The sequence below is a fragment of the Carassius carassius genome, chromosome 32 (assembly GCF_963082965.1).
Source record: "Carassius carassius chromosome 32, fCarCar2.1, whole genome shotgun sequence".
NCBI lineage: Eukaryota > Metazoa > Chordata > Actinopteri > Cypriniformes > Cyprinidae > Carassius > Carassius carassius.
Genome location: NC_081786.1, coordinates 22,278,476 through 22,295,963, shown reverse-complemented (window position 1 = coordinate 22,295,963; position 17,488 = coordinate 22,278,476). Strand labels below are relative to the sequence as shown.

The 17,488-nt window shown below is 37.5% G+C and overlaps 1 protein-coding gene across 1 annotated transcript; it reads left to right on the top strand.

The window, feature by feature from the left end:
* The first annotated feature begins 163 nt into the window (after nucleotides 1–163).
* msh4 (mutS homolog 4) lies at nucleotides 164–16,169 on the top strand. Its single transcript, XM_059520776.1, has 22 exons — nucleotides 164–310; nucleotides 1,055–1,328; nucleotides 1,986–2,135; nucleotides 2,218–2,381; nucleotides 5,146–5,256; nucleotides 5,424–5,539; nucleotides 5,831–6,004; nucleotides 6,331–6,460; nucleotides 6,544–6,586; nucleotides 7,322–7,389; nucleotides 7,698–7,772; nucleotides 8,091–8,155; nucleotides 8,431–8,600; nucleotides 10,700–10,836; nucleotides 11,021–11,124; nucleotides 11,213–11,337; nucleotides 12,365–12,565; nucleotides 12,724–12,842; nucleotides 13,415–13,543; nucleotides 15,251–15,422; nucleotides 15,504–15,592; nucleotides 15,714–16,169. Exons 2-22 carry the CDS (start codon nucleotides 1,073–1,075, stop codon nucleotides 15,900–15,902), a joined length of 2,787 nt encoding a protein of 928 aa, XP_059376759.1. The 5' UTR covers nucleotides 164–310; nucleotides 1,055–1,072; the 3' UTR covers nucleotides 15,903–16,169.
* The last annotated feature ends 1,319 nt before the right edge of the window (nucleotides 16,170–17,488 follow it).

Below are 17,488 nucleotides of genomic sequence, written 5' to 3'. Positions count from 1 at the left end.
AATAACAACAATGCAATGTATAAACTTTTTTTTTTTTGTAATACCTTAAACTGTATTGACTAGCATAGCCTACTATATTTTAAAATACTATTTTAGAGCGACATTTTACTCCTATTGTCTTATGGTTTATTGATCATGTTTAAATATTGTGTAAAAAAAAAAAAGAGGGAAAGAAAGAACAACGATCATAATATGTAGTTACGTTACCAGTTTTACCGCGCGAGCTGATATTACCACGCTGATATTGGCGCGAAAATCAAACGCCAGAGTCGACTGTTTATTTTGTGTCAAGGTTTTGATCGTTTCTGTGGTGAGTAAATGTTCTTTTTTACCAGTGTATATAAAACATTTAAATGTTTTATGAATGGTTAAATAATCAAATGTACTACTGAACACAAATAGAAGTGTTCCAAAAGAGGAGTTTATTCGAGGTAAATGTTGACCAGGTAAAAAAAAGAGAAAAAATCCGCTTCAAGGCTTTGACTTTAACGTGCTCCTAAAAATACTATAAATAAATATACATGTTCTTACCCTTCAAATATAAAGTAAACAAAGTATATTTTGACGTAAAGGAGTCGAATTTGCTGTCATAATGTTTATGTGCTACAGTAACTTATCTACATCACTAGATGGCACAAAAGCCAGTATTGACTGGAAACTAATAATTTCAGCTCTAACTCGACTACATTAGTATTTTAGGAGCATGATAATGATATTTCGGGATTTTAAGATATTTTAGATTAATCTGTAAAATAGAAGTTAAATGCCTAAATTATGTACCTCAGTGAAAAATGTATATGTTGTGAAAAACGTGTATTATACTGTAAGTTATATATATATATATATATATATATATATATATATATATATATATATATATATATATATATATACTGTATAATGTCTTGCACCTTTTTTTGGTGTTGTTATAAGTTTATGCTTAGGAATTTATTATTTGGAGAAATATTAAGCAGTAGTAATTTACTATTCCTTTAGCACATTTGGTTTATTTTCACAGTACTTATTGAAGGGTTTCTCTTGTTGTTTTTTGAAGCTCTGTGAAAGCAGACCGATGTTTTGTAGCAGCACTGAAGAGGTGACCCCGGGTTCGAGCTCTGAGGCCGGGCCGAGCAGCAGCACTTTAACCCCACACAACCTGATCGGCTACAGCCATGTAACCTGTAGACCACAGGATCCTCCGTCGTCTTCTGGCCTGCTGACTTCACACAGATCGGATGATGTCAGGAACCGTGTGTGTCCAGGATCAAGCACTGCGACTGATACTGCTGCTCTGACAGCTGTGTTCACAGACACCACACCGACCGGAGGTGACAGAGAAACTGAACACTATAACACATGAAATAAATGGGTGAAATCTAGATCAAAATAAACTTAGCATGATAACTAAACCTGATTTGGTTCTTTAACAAAAGTTTTCTAACAGCAGCTTTATCAAAAGATAATAAACATTTTCCTGTTTGTTTAATTTTTCTAATTAGAGTGAGTATTATTCAGCAAACATATTAATTTAAGCAATTTGTGAACATCAATTTCACAATTTGAGTTGAATTACTAAAATAAATGAACTTTTGCTCAACCTTGTAATTTATTGAGATGCACCTGTAAATGTAATTCGTTACTTTCCACCTCTGGCCCAGACTCACTCTTCACAATAACTAAAAAGATGTTTGAGTCCAGGGACTTTGCAAATCATTTTTATTCTTTTTCTATTTGGTTACCAAAAAAGGTCCAACCCCTTTTCAGTAACCAAACTGAACAGAATAAATCTTATTTGTATTGACTGAAAAATAATTTCTTAATTTTGCTTTCAAAACCAGATTGATTCATTTTACTTTTGTAAAATTTTTGTTCAAATGTACAGTATTTTCTTTTGGAAGACATTTCCTCACAAAATCCAGTAGGAAACACAGGATATATGGGTAAAAAACCCATGTCAATGGACTAGTCCTGTGCTTTCTCCTTAGCTCAGCGCCTGATAAACATCAGTGGAAGAGCAGACAGGATCAGCTCTTCTGTGGGTTCATCTGTCCACTCCTGGAGCTCCAGCACTCCACATCTGAGGGCCACGCCTGCACTCTCACTGCATGGACGAACCCCTCAGAGAGACCTCAACAGTATACAGCTAACTCACCCTCTTTCTGTAGTCCTGATTAAATCTTAAATCTGATAACTCCTTGTACAACTCTTTTAACATAGTGACAACGTCTTCATCTGCGTCTGCATCTCATGCGGCCTCTGTGATCGTGGCTGTGGTGGAGGGACGTGGTTTAGCTCGGGGGGAGATTGGCATGGCCAGTATCAATGTGAGATGCCCAGAGCTGGTTCTCTCACAGTTTGCAGACACTGGAACTTATGCCAAGGTAAAAATCCATCAATTCTTCAAACCGCTTGTCTTTTGTAGGATCACGGGTATGCTAAAGAAGAAACCTGTTAAAAATTTTGACAATAATGTTTAATTGAGTTTAAAACAACAAAACTGTGTTTATAAATTTTTCACTATACTAAACAGTGTTACAGTGTTTCCCATATGTTGATTTATCGACATATCGACCGTCACAAATACCCACTGCCCCCCTGCCATCAGCTCCCGCTCCTCACACACAAGAGCGTGACAGTAGCACTATATTTAGCAACTTTTAGACCCATGTAGCTGCTTTTTTTCTCATAAAAGGTACATACTGACAACCATAATGACTTTTAAGAAAAAAACCTCAGTCAACTCATGAGCGGCAGAGAAGCAGCGCATTCAGCTGGCCGTACCGCAGCAGACTCATCAGTAAATGAGTACAAAACAGCATTTCTGAGCACCTGTCGCTAACTGACTATTTGGATTTTTATATATGAAAATAATTAGTCTGTTAATATGATCATAGTTTGTTATTTAGATGCAGGCAAGTGTGCTGAATGAGACAAAACAGTAAATTAGCCAAAACCACTGCATATAGTCACTTTTTAGTCTGGGTGTACAGTCGTGGCCAAAAGTTTTGAGAATTACATAAATATTAGTTTTCAAAAAGTTTGCTGCTAAACTGCTTTTAGATCTTTGTTTCAGTTGTTTCTGTGATGTACTGAAATATAATTACAAGCACTTCATACGTTTCAAAGGCTTTTATCGACAATTACATGACATTTATGCAGAGTCAGTATTTGCAGTGTTGGCCCTTCTTTTTCAGGACCTCTGCAATTCGACTGGGCATGCTCTCAATCAACTTCTGGGCCAAATCCTGACTGATAGCAACCCAATCTTTCATAATCACTTCTTGGAGTTTGTCAGAATTAGTGGGTTTTTGTTTGTCCACCCGCCTCTTGAGGATTGACCACAAGTTCTCAATGGGATTAAGATCTGGGGAGTTTCCAGGCCATTGACCCAAAATTTCAACATTCTGGTCCCCGAGCCACTTAGTTATCACTTTTGCCTTATGGCACGGTGCTCCATCGTGCTGGAAAATGCATTGTTCTTCACCAAACTGTTGTTGGATTGTTGGAAGAAGTTGCTGTTGGAGGGTGTTTTGGTACCATTCTTTATTCATGGCTGTGTTTTTGGGCAGAATTGTGAGCAACCCCACACATGAATGGTGTCAGGATGCTTTACTGTTGGCATGACACAGGACTGATGGTAGCGCTCACCTTTTCTTCTCCGGACAAGCCTTTTTACAGATGCCCCGAACAATCGGAAAGGGGCTTCATCTGAGAATATGACTTTGCCCCAGTCCTCAGCAGTCCATTCACTATACTTTCTGCAGAAGATCAATGTGTCCCTGATGTTTTTTTTTGGAGAGAAGTGGCTTCTTTGCTGCCCTTCTTGACACCAGGCCATCTTCCAAAAGTCTTTGCCTCACGGTGCGTGCAGATGGGCTCACACCTGCCTGCTGCCATTCCTGAGCAAGCTCTGCACTGGTGGCACTCCGATCCCGCAGCTGAATCCTCTTTAGGAGACCATCCTGGCGCTTGCTGGACTTTCTTGGATGCCCTGAAGCCTTCTTTACAAGAATTGAACCTCTTTCCTTGAAGTTCTTGATGATCCTATAAATTGTTGATTTAGGTGCAATCTTAGTAGCCACAATATCCTTGCCTGTGAAGCCATTTTTATGCAACGCAATGATGGCTGCACGCGTTTCTTTGCAGGTCACCATGGTTAACATTGGAAGAACAATGATTTCAAGCATCACCCTCCTTTTAACATGTCAAGTCTGCCATTCTAACCCAATCAGCCTGACATAATGATCTCCAGCCTTGTGCTCATCAACATTCTCACCTGAGTTAACAAGACAATTACTGAAATGATCTCAGCAGGTCCTTTAATGACAGCAATGAAATGCAGTGGAAAGGTTTTTTTGGGAAGTTAATTTTCATGGCAAAGAAGGACTATGCAATTCATCTGATCACTCTTCATAACATTCTGGAGTATATGCAAATTGCTATTATAAAAACTTAAGCAGCAACTTTTCCAATTTCCAATATTTATGTAATTCTCAAAACGTTTGGCCACGATTGTATGTTAATTTTATCAGATGATGTTGCGACTATAAATCAGTATTTAAGGACTATAGTGAGAGTGATTCCTGGTTAACATTTCGTATCAATGTGTTTAGTCACTATTTATACTTGTTTTATGTATGACAACAACACAAAATATGTAAATGTGAACAGCTTTATTGGGCATTCTGTTGTGTATTACAGTATGTGACGGTTCATAGAGCAGAACAGATCTGAAGTGTCAAAACCTGACCGCAAACTTGAAGCAATGATGTCATAAATATGCCAGTTAATATGTGATGTCACCTGCCACCGATTCCCCATAACATACAAATAGTATGTTTGGACTGTTTTAAAATAAGGTTTATTAAAATGCTTTGCTCTGGGCAATTGTCCAGAACAATTGTCCTTCACACAGTGCACCATGCCAGAAAAAAAGATTTTAAAATGACTGTATCGTAACCAAGAAAATAGATTTTTATTGGTCTTTATGTAAAGTCATTGCTTAATTTTTAATAATTGTATTGCTATTGAATTTTCTTTCAAAGTGAAGAAAATATATTTTTATCCAGAGACAGTATCAGGCAGTAGAGGACGACACTCTTTGTAAAACTAACACATTCAAAATGATTCTTAATTTTATTACAGGTTATTACCAAGCTGCATAACCTGATGCCTCTTGAGATTCTGATGCCAGACACGGCTAGTGTGAGAGGACAAGGAACCAAACTCTACACCCTCATCACAGAGACTTTCCCGGTACCGTACAAGTTTACTGCATCTATCCTGGCTATAAATCAGGGCTGGGTGACTTAAAATGAAAACTGTTGTTAGAGATTGTGCACACACCTTCATCTGATTTAACTCAGAATTACAGCGGTTTCTTTCCACTGAGTGCTGAATATTTGCTTTTGCTATGTGTGCAGTCAGTCACATTCACTGCAGTTCTGAGGAAGTACTTCAATGAGAAGAAGGGCCTGGAGTACATACAGCAGCTCTGTGTCCCTGAGTTCTGCACTGTCCTGATGGAGGTGCAGACCAAGTGAGTAGTGGATTCCCAAGGCTCTTTTTCAAGTGTTTGTTTTTATTCTAGATGTACAAGTCAAATTAGTAGTAGTAGTATATGAACTCCTCCTACATGTCCTCATAAAAAATCTCAAAATAAACATGATCTCAGGGGTGACCTTTCATTGTGTCAGTGTGAATTATTTGCCTGTTTCAGATGACTGATATGAATGTGTTTTTATAAATGCAGTAATGTGTTATTACTCTGTGTAATACATGTATGATAGATTTGATTAAACCGTATCAAATGAAACATCTTTGTCTGTAGATACTACTGCCTGGCTTCTGCATCTGCCCTACTAAAATACTTTGAGTTTGTTCAGAACTCAATATATGCTCCTAAGTCACTGAAAGTGATCTTCACCGGCAGTGAGCAGACAGCCATGATTGATGCAATATCAGCAAGCAACCTGGAGCTAGTAGTTAACCACAGAGATCACAGGTTAGAGGACATTACTATTCTGCAGTTTTATGTTGACCTGCACATATTTATGTTACAGAATTTGAACTGAAAGCTCCACAAAGATTTCGAACACCTGTCATCCACAAAGAGCTACAAATGTCCTATCCCAAGCTTAGTTAGCACTGTTTCACACACTATCATATTTAAGTACTTACCATGGAAAGTAAAAAAGCACACAAATTTCTATCGTGTGTTAGTGGTTAGATGTGCACAGAAAGCTGTGCCTTTGTCATATGTTGTAATTATGAACTACATTGACTATACTCATAATTTGAATGTCAGTAACCATATGCTGTTGTATGCAGAAGTAAAAACACTCTGTTTGGGGTCTTGAACTACACTAAGACTGCTGGTGGGGAGCGACGGTTACGCTCTAATATTCTTGAGCCCCTGCTGGATGTGGTCACTATCAACTCACGCCTGGACACCATACAGGTGATTTACCTGTTATCTGTCTGCTTTTTTCCTTCTGTTGTTTTGTCATTAATCAAATAATCTTCTCTTTGATCCAATTACAGGAGCTGCTGCAAAATGAGGAGCTCTTCTTTGGTCTGAAGAATGGTAATAACACTACATTTCATATATATCAGTTTTAGGGAATATTGTTCCAGGTAGTTTTTCTCCCCTTTTAACCCTTTTGTTTGAGGCTCTTTTTGCTTGTGATCATATGTGGTGTTGTTTTTTTAGGTGTGTACTGCACCACATGCATAAGTAGTTAACTAAAGTTGTGATTTCACACTGACTGTTACTGGATAATGGTTCCTCTATATAGTAAAAACTTTTTTCTAGGTTATTGTATTGCGAATTTGCGTTTGTAACAGCCATTGTTACCAGGAGATATTATTGTAAACTTGGTGAAATATAATTTACATGAGGAGGAATGCCACATCTACTTGCAGTTATTAGTTTAATTACACATATCAGAACCCAAACCCTAAAGAGTTGCATTCTGTCAAATTTTTATTTGTTTATTATTATTTGTGAGTACTGAGTTGAAAACCATAACAAATAACAAAACTCACAAAAAACAGGTTATCAAACGTTACAGTGAATACTGTAAACTGTCCATATGAATGCTAAAAAAAAATGCACAGCTTATTGCTGTTTATGTATGAAACAGGCCTTACTTGTTATTGAGCAATTTGTTGGTGTTTTCAAAAGCTCTGAAGCTCTTGGATCACAACAACATGGAACTGCACACATAATTATAATATATTAATATTAATCAGATGCCTAAATGTTTGGCTGGTACCACACCATGGCAGGACTTTATTGATGTTGTGCTTTAATTCACAGCCATTGCACACTTCCTGGATATAGATGATCTGCTGTCTGCTCTTATTCAGGTCCCAAAGCAAGAGACGGTATGCATAAGAAGCATATTTACCAAGTACATATTTAAGTATTGACCAAAATAATGTTGCTTTCTTATTCGGAACGATTTGGTGGGTAATTGATTTTACAACATTTTCACTAAAATTCAGTTTAAATTAACATGTCATTACTTTTTTAGGAGGTCTAGTTTAATACTAGGCCAAATCCTTCAGCAAGAGAGCTTTTGTCTTGTAAATTCAAGATTTTCATCTTTTAAATTACTTAGCCACCATTGTTAGATTCAGTTTAGCAGTGACTGTAATTATCAGTTTATCTTTTTTATGGTTTAATCTTGTAGATACCAGTGGCTGAAGCAAAAATAATGCAAGTAATTCAGCTGAAGCACACTTTGGAACTCGTCCCATCATTGAAGGTAACTTGTGCCTATGCAGACAGAAAGTCATTCAGGCCTGTACTAAACGTGTCTGTGGAAAGCTCAGCAGATTTCCAAAGAATTGCAGTACCCATATTTTGACCTATATTATAATGCTTTAAGATATCAATAAGAGCAGTAGTCATTTCAACTCAGTGTAAAGTCAACACCTGTAATGAAACACCTGTAATTATGTAAATCTGTAAATGTCATGATTGTATACTGAGTGTATTTTTTCTGACTTGGTTGAGAAGGCCTATTAAAATGCTCAGTTGCATATGTAATTATGCCACGTTTAAGTATATTATCCCTGATTAGGCGATGCTGTCACATTCCAAAACAGCCTTGTTGGAAGCATATTACACCTCACTTGATGACTGCAGGTAATACATTTTAGTGAACTATATTTGCATATGTGCTGATATCTTGAACTGGCCATATTTGTTTAACATTTAATATGAGCCTGTCCTTTCATAAGAGTAGATAATGTGTTGTGTATAAAGCAATAGCATAGAGGAGGTTCTGTGAGCCCCACATGTGTATCGAGATCAATCAGCATTTTATATATGCATTTGAAGGTTTAATTAGAGTTCTAGAATGCAGCCCAATAGAAACTACTATTTCATTTTTAATGTTTTTCTCATTTGTGTTGGTTTAGGTTCAACAGCATTCTGGATCAAATCAAATCACTGATTAATGATGACACCAGCTACATGAAAGGCAGCTTGACCATGCGCACACAGAAGTGCTATGCTGTGCGACCCAATGTCAGTGAATTTTTGGATATTGCGAGGCGAGCCTACACAGAAGTGGTAGATGACATAGCAGGTGAGTTTTCTTAAAGCTGCAGTCTGTAAGTTTTGCCTCTTTGTCGCCATCTCTGTTTGAAAACCTGCAATTGCAGCTGTTTGCGGAATTATCTTCCTTGTGTGGGTTGTGCAGATTAATCTTATGTTTTGAGGAGTATGTGATGTGTGGCAGTCAGTCACTACACTGGTGTGGATATTGAACTTTGCACTCACAGATTCTAGCCTACGTCTTGGAATATATGACCCAAATAAGCATTTTCACCGGATATTGTCATGTGAACAAATAAGGAACAAGTCACGTTTGTTCTAAACAACTGAGTGGAAAAAAGCATTACAATAAATAGAACTACCAATGGTGATTTAATCTAAATTTAAATCAAAATTAGCTCATATGACATCAAATCATGCAAATTATTATTATTGTTATTTAGGCCTGTCGCGATAGTTGATAAATCAATTAATCGCACGTTTTAAAAAAAGAGCTCGGTAATTTTTTCAGCCGTGATCATTTCTTTTTTAAATTTTTATTTAAAAAATGTAACATGTCACGATTTGGGGTTAGTCTGGAGCGCAGCCTGTGGACGGCCCGCGGTAGAAAACACCTCCTCCGTTGGCACAGATATCCCAGGAATAAAGAGATAACGTCTCGCTAGTGACCAGCTTTGTGAAGCGCCTTTCATTTGCTTGTGGATGTTTGCGTCGCAAGTGATATTGTATTGTACTTGCACTACTGCTTTATTTTAATACCGCGTAGCATATTTTGCAAGTAACTTCGTTGCCCTTGAGAAATGGGCCTACTTTTCGCTCGCTTCATTTGGCTTGCTCAGCTAAATATGTCTGTAGGCCTGTTACGTGTGTTAACACCCCCAGTGATTTCACACACACACACGGTTAACGGTTAAACGGTCAATATGAGCATCCCTAACTGGCATATAAACATAATATAATATACAAAATTTATTAATTTTAAGCCACACAAAGTCAACATGTTGGTATTTCTTGCTCTGAATCCATTATCATTATATTAGTTGAAACTGGTCTTAGAATGACAATATTATCGTTTATCGCAATAATTTCTTGGACAATTTATCGTCCAGCAAAATTTGTTATTGTGACAGCCCTATTGTTATTCTTTATTCTCAAATTGTTAATGTTAACAACATCAGCATTGCCTGACTATGAGTATAGTGTGTGTATAAGCGAGTAGATTTAAATTTCTGTAAAGTCTAATCTCTAATTGTCACACCACTCTAATTTAATATTAAGAAATTCTTTTAACCCAAAAAGCAAATTATGCTCCCTTCGAACTGGTTTTCTTTAAAATACAGATCTTGTGTAATCCAAAACTATCTGTAATCAGAAGCACATTTAAAACTGTAATATAACTTAATTTCATTCACATGTCTTTCATAAACACATAATCCTTTCTGGATTACAATCCACCATCAAAATGATACATTTAATTATTCCAGCTTGCTGTCAGAAAAGGATATAAATGATCGGCCACCTGCAGGATCCTCAGTCGCATGCTATGGCCTAGTAGCCAGCACTACTTCTTTATGTTTACAGACGTGACGTAATGACGCAGCAGATTCGAGCATGAAAACCTACCTGTACCACTCAAGTTAGAAACATCATTATTATTATTATTATTATCATCTTACTATTGTGAATCGGGCTACAGTACCGCAATAGTTAAGCACACTGGCTGGTTATGTACTTGCTCAAATAATAATTTTTGATAATTTTAACCAAACAAAAGTTATGAACTTCAGCTTTAACTTCAGTAGAGTGTGAATTGTGAATCACCAGTTCATATGCCCTAACCACACCACCACAATATATGATCCCTTACCATTACAGGGATTAAAAACATTTTTATTATAACATTTTTTTCCTGAGATTCATTTATAATGTTCATTAAATTTCATAATTTAACAAAAAGTTTGGCATAATTTAACAAAAAAGGCATTGTAAATGTGTTCAAACATGTGTATACTGTATGTTTAAATGACATGCCACAGTCACTTAATAATCGGATCTTTCCACATTCCATCCTATTTATATGTTTTGTCATGAACGTCAGCATTATTGATGTGTTGTGCTATTGCTGATCAGGATTGGTGGCTCAGCTTGGAGAGAAGTACAGCCTACCCCTCCGGACAAGTTTCAGCAACACACGTGGCTTCTTTATTCAAATGAAGCTGGAGGGTGGGGTCTTACCTGGGGGGAAGTTACCAGAGGAGTTCATCAAAGTCAGTGATAGAAATGACCTTTTAAAACTTTACTGAACGTCTTCATAAGTGTGTTAAATGTAACGTATATTAAATGCATCATATATGTTCATGTAAGCCAGATGTTTATTATTATTAAAGTGTTATTTATTATTAAATTTTTGGTATCAAGTGTTTGCTAGTGGTTTGATTCTAAACACTATAGGTGACCAAACATAAGAACAACTATGGGTTCACCACTGTAGACCTCATGAAAATGAATGACCACAGTGAGGAGGCTTTGAAAGACATTTTCCACATGTCTTATGTGTGAGTATATAGCAGATCAAAATAAGTTTGACTTGATGAGAAAAAGATGCAGCATTTTGATCATAGATGGTATTTCCGTAAACTGCAGGGTGGTGTCGAGGTTACTGAGTGATGTCTGTGAACACATCCACTGCCTGTACAAACTGTCCGATGCTGTGTCAATGCTGGACATGCTGCTTTCTTTGGCTCACGCTTGCACTGTCTCAGATTACGGTAATCTTTAAGAACCAGATAAGCATAATATATGTTATTACATTTATGTGAGCAAATACATTTTTTCCTGCTTTTAGCTATTGATAGCACTTGTGCCGCTCCGAAGTGATGCACGCAGAAACACAGAGGAGAGGTCAAAATAAAACAATGGTCTCTAATCAGTACAAAACGAGGAATTGGAAAGAAGAATTTCGGAGGATTTCGATATAAACCAAGAGGAGACTAGTTTTCCTTTGCTAAAGGAAACTTTGCTTCCTTTGCTCCTGTTAACAAACGTTGGTTTTCACGAGACTCACCGGCGCATCGCTGACCTCATACATCCTTCCCCCAGAACTGCTTCTGTTTTACAACAGTGAGCGAAAGCTAGATTAAAGTGATTAATATGTTTTGAATATGGGTATTTTTTGTATGAAAGAAGAAAGTCATATACTCCTCGTGAACACATTACACCGGTTCTTTCACAATTACACTGGCTTCCCGTAAATGCGAGAATTGATTTTAAAATTCTTACTTTAACATACAAGGCACTTCATGGGACTGCACCTGAGTATCTTTGTGAACTCATCAGCCCTTATATTCCATCACGCTCTCTTCGCTCTACTAACTCTCTTTCACTTAACCAGCCATCATGCAAGCTAAAGACCATGGGGGAAAGAGCCTTTTCATATAAAGCCCCTAAGCTATGGAATGTACTTCCTCTGCACGTCAGAAATGCACCAATGTTGGATGATTTTAAAAAGTTGATTAAGTCACATTTATTCAAGACTTTCTTTCTATAATGAATTGTTGTATTGCTTTTGGTGTTTTGTTTTACTTTATTTATTACTTTATTACTGTAGCGCTTTGGGTCTAAGAAAAGCGCATTACAAATAAAATGTATTATTATTATTATTATACACCTAGAATGACTTCAAGGTGAGTAATTTATGGGCTAATTTTCTTTTTTGGGTGAACTAAACCTTTAATGCCTGAAGTTCCCTGTAGTAACCTAAAAGTGTAAACAAATAAAATGATTTGTTTCCTACAGTGCGTCCTGAATTCACTGATACGTTGGCAATAAAGCAGGGTCGCCACCCAATCCTGGAACGCATTTCTGGGCAACAACAAATCTCTAACGACATCTACATCTCTGAGGGAAGCAATTTTGTGATCATAACAGGCCCCAACATGAGTGGCAAGTCCACCTACCTTAAACAGGTGGCCCTCTGCCAGATAATGGCTCAGATAGGTACACAGAGTTGCTTTTATATAAATATATATATATATATATATATATATATATATATATAAATATATGCTCGTCTTTGTGCATGGTTTAGCACCAGCTGTGTCTTCTAGTTCTGTGGGATCATGACAAACTTATTTAAAAAGTCTTCTTTGTCCCAGGGTCCTTTCTGCCAGCGGAATATGCCTCTGTTCGAATTGCAGATCAGATGTTCACCAGAATAGGAGTAGACGATGACTTTGAGACCAACTCCTCCACATTTATGGTTGAGATGAAAGAGGTCCGTTTTAGACCCTGTGGGAGAAAAGTTTTTTTTTTTTTGTATATTTGATTAATGAAACCTGAAAATGTAGTGTCGGTGTCTTAAAATTTGTATTTACACATGTATATTTTGTGTACACATTGTCTCAGTATGTCTCAATAAATAGCATATACAAGGGCTGTCCGGAAAGCATCCTACCATGTAATATAAAATATATGAGAACTGCAAACTGACAAAAATGGCTGCAGCTTTGGACAATTGGTGATTAGTGGCTTCATGACAACAATGTATCTGCCTATCTGTCCCATCTCATGCATAGTTTTTTGGGGAAACATCTAATTACCCAGGTGACTCATCCCCCTAGGTGCCCTCCTGGCTTTTCCCAAAACTAAAATCACACCTTTGAATGGGACTGAGGCGTCACTGTCCTGTGTACAGTGTTTCTTGTATCTTCTATAAATGTATTTATTTTTCATATTACATAGTTGGATACTTTTCAGACAGCCCTCAAATAGAGATAAATACAGATAGATCAAGTACTCAATCAAAAAACAGTATTTTCTCATTGAAATGCTCAACTGTACTCCTAGGTTTCTTACATCATCCACAATGCAAGCGCCAAGTCACTCATCATTATTGATGAGCTGGGGCGAGGCACCAGTCCCGAGGAAGGCATTGGCATCTGCCACAGTGTCTGTGAATTCCTCATCAATCTTAAGGTGCTGTATTTACTTCATCAAGAGTACAGGTCCTTCTAAAAAAATTAGCATATTGTGATAAAGTTCATTATTTTCCATAATGTAATGATAACAATTTAACTTTCATATATTTTAGATTCATTGCACACCAACTGAAATATTTCAGGTCTTTTATTGTTTTAATACTGATGATTTTGGCATACAGCTCATGAAAACCCCAAATTCCTATCTCAAAAAATTAGCATATCATGAAAAGGTTCTCTAAACAAGCTATTAACCTAATCATCTGAATCAACTAATTAACTCTAAACACCTGCAAAAGATTCCTGAGGCTTTTAAAAACTCCCAGCTCAAAATCATTACTCAAAACCGCAATCATGGGTAAGACTGCTGACCAGAAGGCCATCATTGACACCCTCAAGCGAGAGGGTAAGACACAGAAAGAAATTTCTGAACGAACAGGCTGTTCCCAGAGTGCTGTATCAAGGCACCTCAGTGGGAAGTCTGTGGGAAGGAAAAAGTGTGGCAAAAAACGCTACACAACGAGAAGAAGTGACCGGACCCTGAGGAAGATTGTGGAGAAGGACTGATTCCAGACCTTGGGGGACCTGCGGAAGCGGTGGACTGAGTCTGGAGTAGAAACATCCAGAGCCACCGTGCACAGGCGTGTGCAGGAAATGGGCTACAGGTGCCGCATTCCCCAGGTCAAGCCACTTTTGAACCAGAAACAGCGGCAGAAGTGCCTGACCTGGGCTACAGAGAAGCAGAACTGGACTTTTGGACAAATTTTGCATGTAATTCGGAAATCAAGGTGCCAGAGTCTGGAGGAAGACTGGGGAGAAGGAAATGCCAAAATACCTGAAGTCCAGTGTCAAGTACCCACAGTCAGTGATGGTCTGGGGTGCCATGTCAGCTGCTGGTGTTGGTCCACTGTGTTTTATCAACGGCAGGGTCAATGCAGCTAGTTATCAGGAGATTTTGGAGCACTTCATGCTTCCATCTGCTGAAAAGCTTTATGGAGATGAAGATTTCGTTTTTCAGCACGACCTGGCACCTGCTCACAGTGCCAAAACCACTGGTAAATGGTTTACTGACCATGGTATTACTGTGCTCAATTGACCTGCCAACTCTCCTGACCTGAACCCCATAGAGAATCTGTGGGATATTGTGAAGAGAAAGTTGAGAGACGCAAGACCCAACACTCTGGATGAGCTTAAGGCCGCTATCGAAGCATCCTGGGCCTCCATAACACCTCAGCAGTGCCACAGGCTGATTGCCTCCATGCCACGCCGCATTGAAGCAGTCATTTATGCAAAAGGATTCCCGACCAAGTATTGAGTGCATAACTGAACATAATTATTTGAAGGTTGCCTTTTTTTGTATTAAAAACACTTTTCTTTTATTGGTCGGATGAAATATGCTAATTTTTTGAGATAGGAATTTTGGGTTTTCATGAGCTGTATGCCAAAATCATCAGTATTAAAACAATAAAAGACCTGAAATATTTCAGTTGGTGTGCAATGAATCTAAAATATATGAAAGTTTAATTTTTATCATTACATTATGGAAAATAATGAACTTTATCACAATATGCTAATTTTTTGAGAAGGACCTGTATATGTATGATAAAATAACGAGAGATATAAAAAACAAACATAATTGATATGCTATTGTAATATCCGTACTACCAGTATTTTTATAAGAAGCTAACCAAACTCTGTGCTGTAGGCCTTCACACTCTTTGCCACACACTTCCTCGAGCTCTGCCAGCTGCAAACCCTTTACCCCAATGTGGAGAACCAGCACATGCAGGTTCAGCACGTCCGCACTGAAGACGGCAGAGACAGGGTCATCTACACATACCAGCTCAGTCGAGGCCAATCAGATGAGCGCAACTATGGTGGGGTTAAGATGATTTCAAGTTTTTCTAAACTACAGTGCTTTTGTTTAATGTGTATAACAAGTGAAGCTGTTTGGTTAGGTATAAGAGCAGCGGAGATGACCAATTTCCCGTCAGACATTACTGAGGAAGCCAAAACTGTCGCAGCTAAAATCAACCAAAAGCTGTGGGTATGTTTCTTCTTGGATGTTAATGACTAGTGAATAATATATTGTAGAGGTACAGGAGAAAAATCAGATACAGACAACCTAGAAGGTTTTTGACCCTGTGTCTTCATTGTGTTGTCCAAAGGCCAAGCATTACAGTGATCCTGACACGGTCAAACAGAGGGCAGTCTATCGTCTAGCCACCAGACTGCTGCAGACGGCCCGTAACTCACGGCTGGATCCAGAGAGCCTACGCCAATACCTGAAGGGGTTGAAGAGACAGTATGAGGCTGAACTTCAAAGTGCTACAGAGTCGGTAGAAAATGAGGAATAGGGAATGGGATGGTGGGGCTGGAATATAAGGGATGGATTTCACCTGTTTGAGAAAAACTGACAAAATACACTTGTTGAACAAAGCCAGGGAGATACACCAGACCATACATAAATCTAAGTGTTTATTTATTTATAAAAGCAACTTATTTTCACAGATCATCATTTATTGTTTGTTTAGTCTTAAGTGAGACCAAAACCATATGAGGTGCATGTGTTCTACTTTTGAGGTGTTATAAACTGTTATTTAAATAAACATATGGGATGGTAAGTTTCATTGTGGTTCATTCATTGCACCAATGTCTCACAATCAGCCGGCTGCTGCACTTGTATTAGTCTACAAGATTTTGAGTTGTTTTTTATTTGTGGATTGTATAAGAAACCGCATACAAATAAGAAAGAGTGCTGATGTTCCAAATATTGCCAGATCAATGACTTGGCTGCAGGTAATCACAGATGTGCTGATATTAGGAACAACAACATTTCATTGAATCATGTCACCCAACCAACTGGTTAAGAACACTGATTAATTTAAGAACAACAAAGTTATGAGAGAAGCGGTGAATCAATCACACAAATCATTTGTTTAGAACTGACACTGACTCAATTTGTTTCATTCATGGATTAAGGTTTTATGAGTCAATGATTCTATGACTCTCTTATACAGACTGCTGCTTGAAGCAGTAAATGTAGCCTGCAGAAAGAGTCATCAATAATCCTTCATGTCTAACGCAGTCTATCTGGAAGACTCGCAGACAAGCTGAGACATACAAACTCAAGGTCTGAAGTCAAGAACACATCCCAACTTTTACTACTAAGTTCGAATCATGTGTTATATCTTGCTTGAGTCAGAATGTGTTCTGTCAGTATCAGTAATACTAGCAGCTGTCAGTCTTGCTAGGCCAGTGAGACTCTTTTATTTTTAGAGTAGATTCATATCTGCACTTAAGCCTTCTTTGATGGGTGGATTTCTGAGGCCTCTAAATTACCAACATAATCTAATCTACTACATGCCTTCTTTCATCTGGCTGATAGTTCATACTTTTTTTATCTAGTAAAAGGCCTTTTAGTATAATAATAAAAACGTCCACATTCAGGTTTTGGTGCATGCTTCTTTATTCTGTGAAATCTGTAGTGATTTTTATAAAGTTAACAAAATAATGACCTTTATAGTGTTATCAATAGTGCAATATGAACATTTACTAGACTGAAGCAACTTAACTTTATCTTATGAATTATATTTATCAGGTTAAAATGTAATATATGAGGAACGTTTATTTGTACATCTCTCAGCAATGTATGCCCCAAATTACTAGTACAATAGTAATAATAATAAAATATATTTTGTATAATCTTCTTACTAAGACAGTATTGGGAAGAAGTATCGCATTTTATTATTCAGTTGCATTTTAGTATTCAGGAATAATATTTCTATGCATTTTATTTACCTCGTATCTAATCTGGAACACTCACAGACAAGCGGAGAGACGAACTCAAGGTCTGAAGTCAAGTAAACTATTTTTATGAAGTTAAAATAATGACCTTTATACTGTTATTAATAGGTCAATATGAACATTTACTGGACTGAAG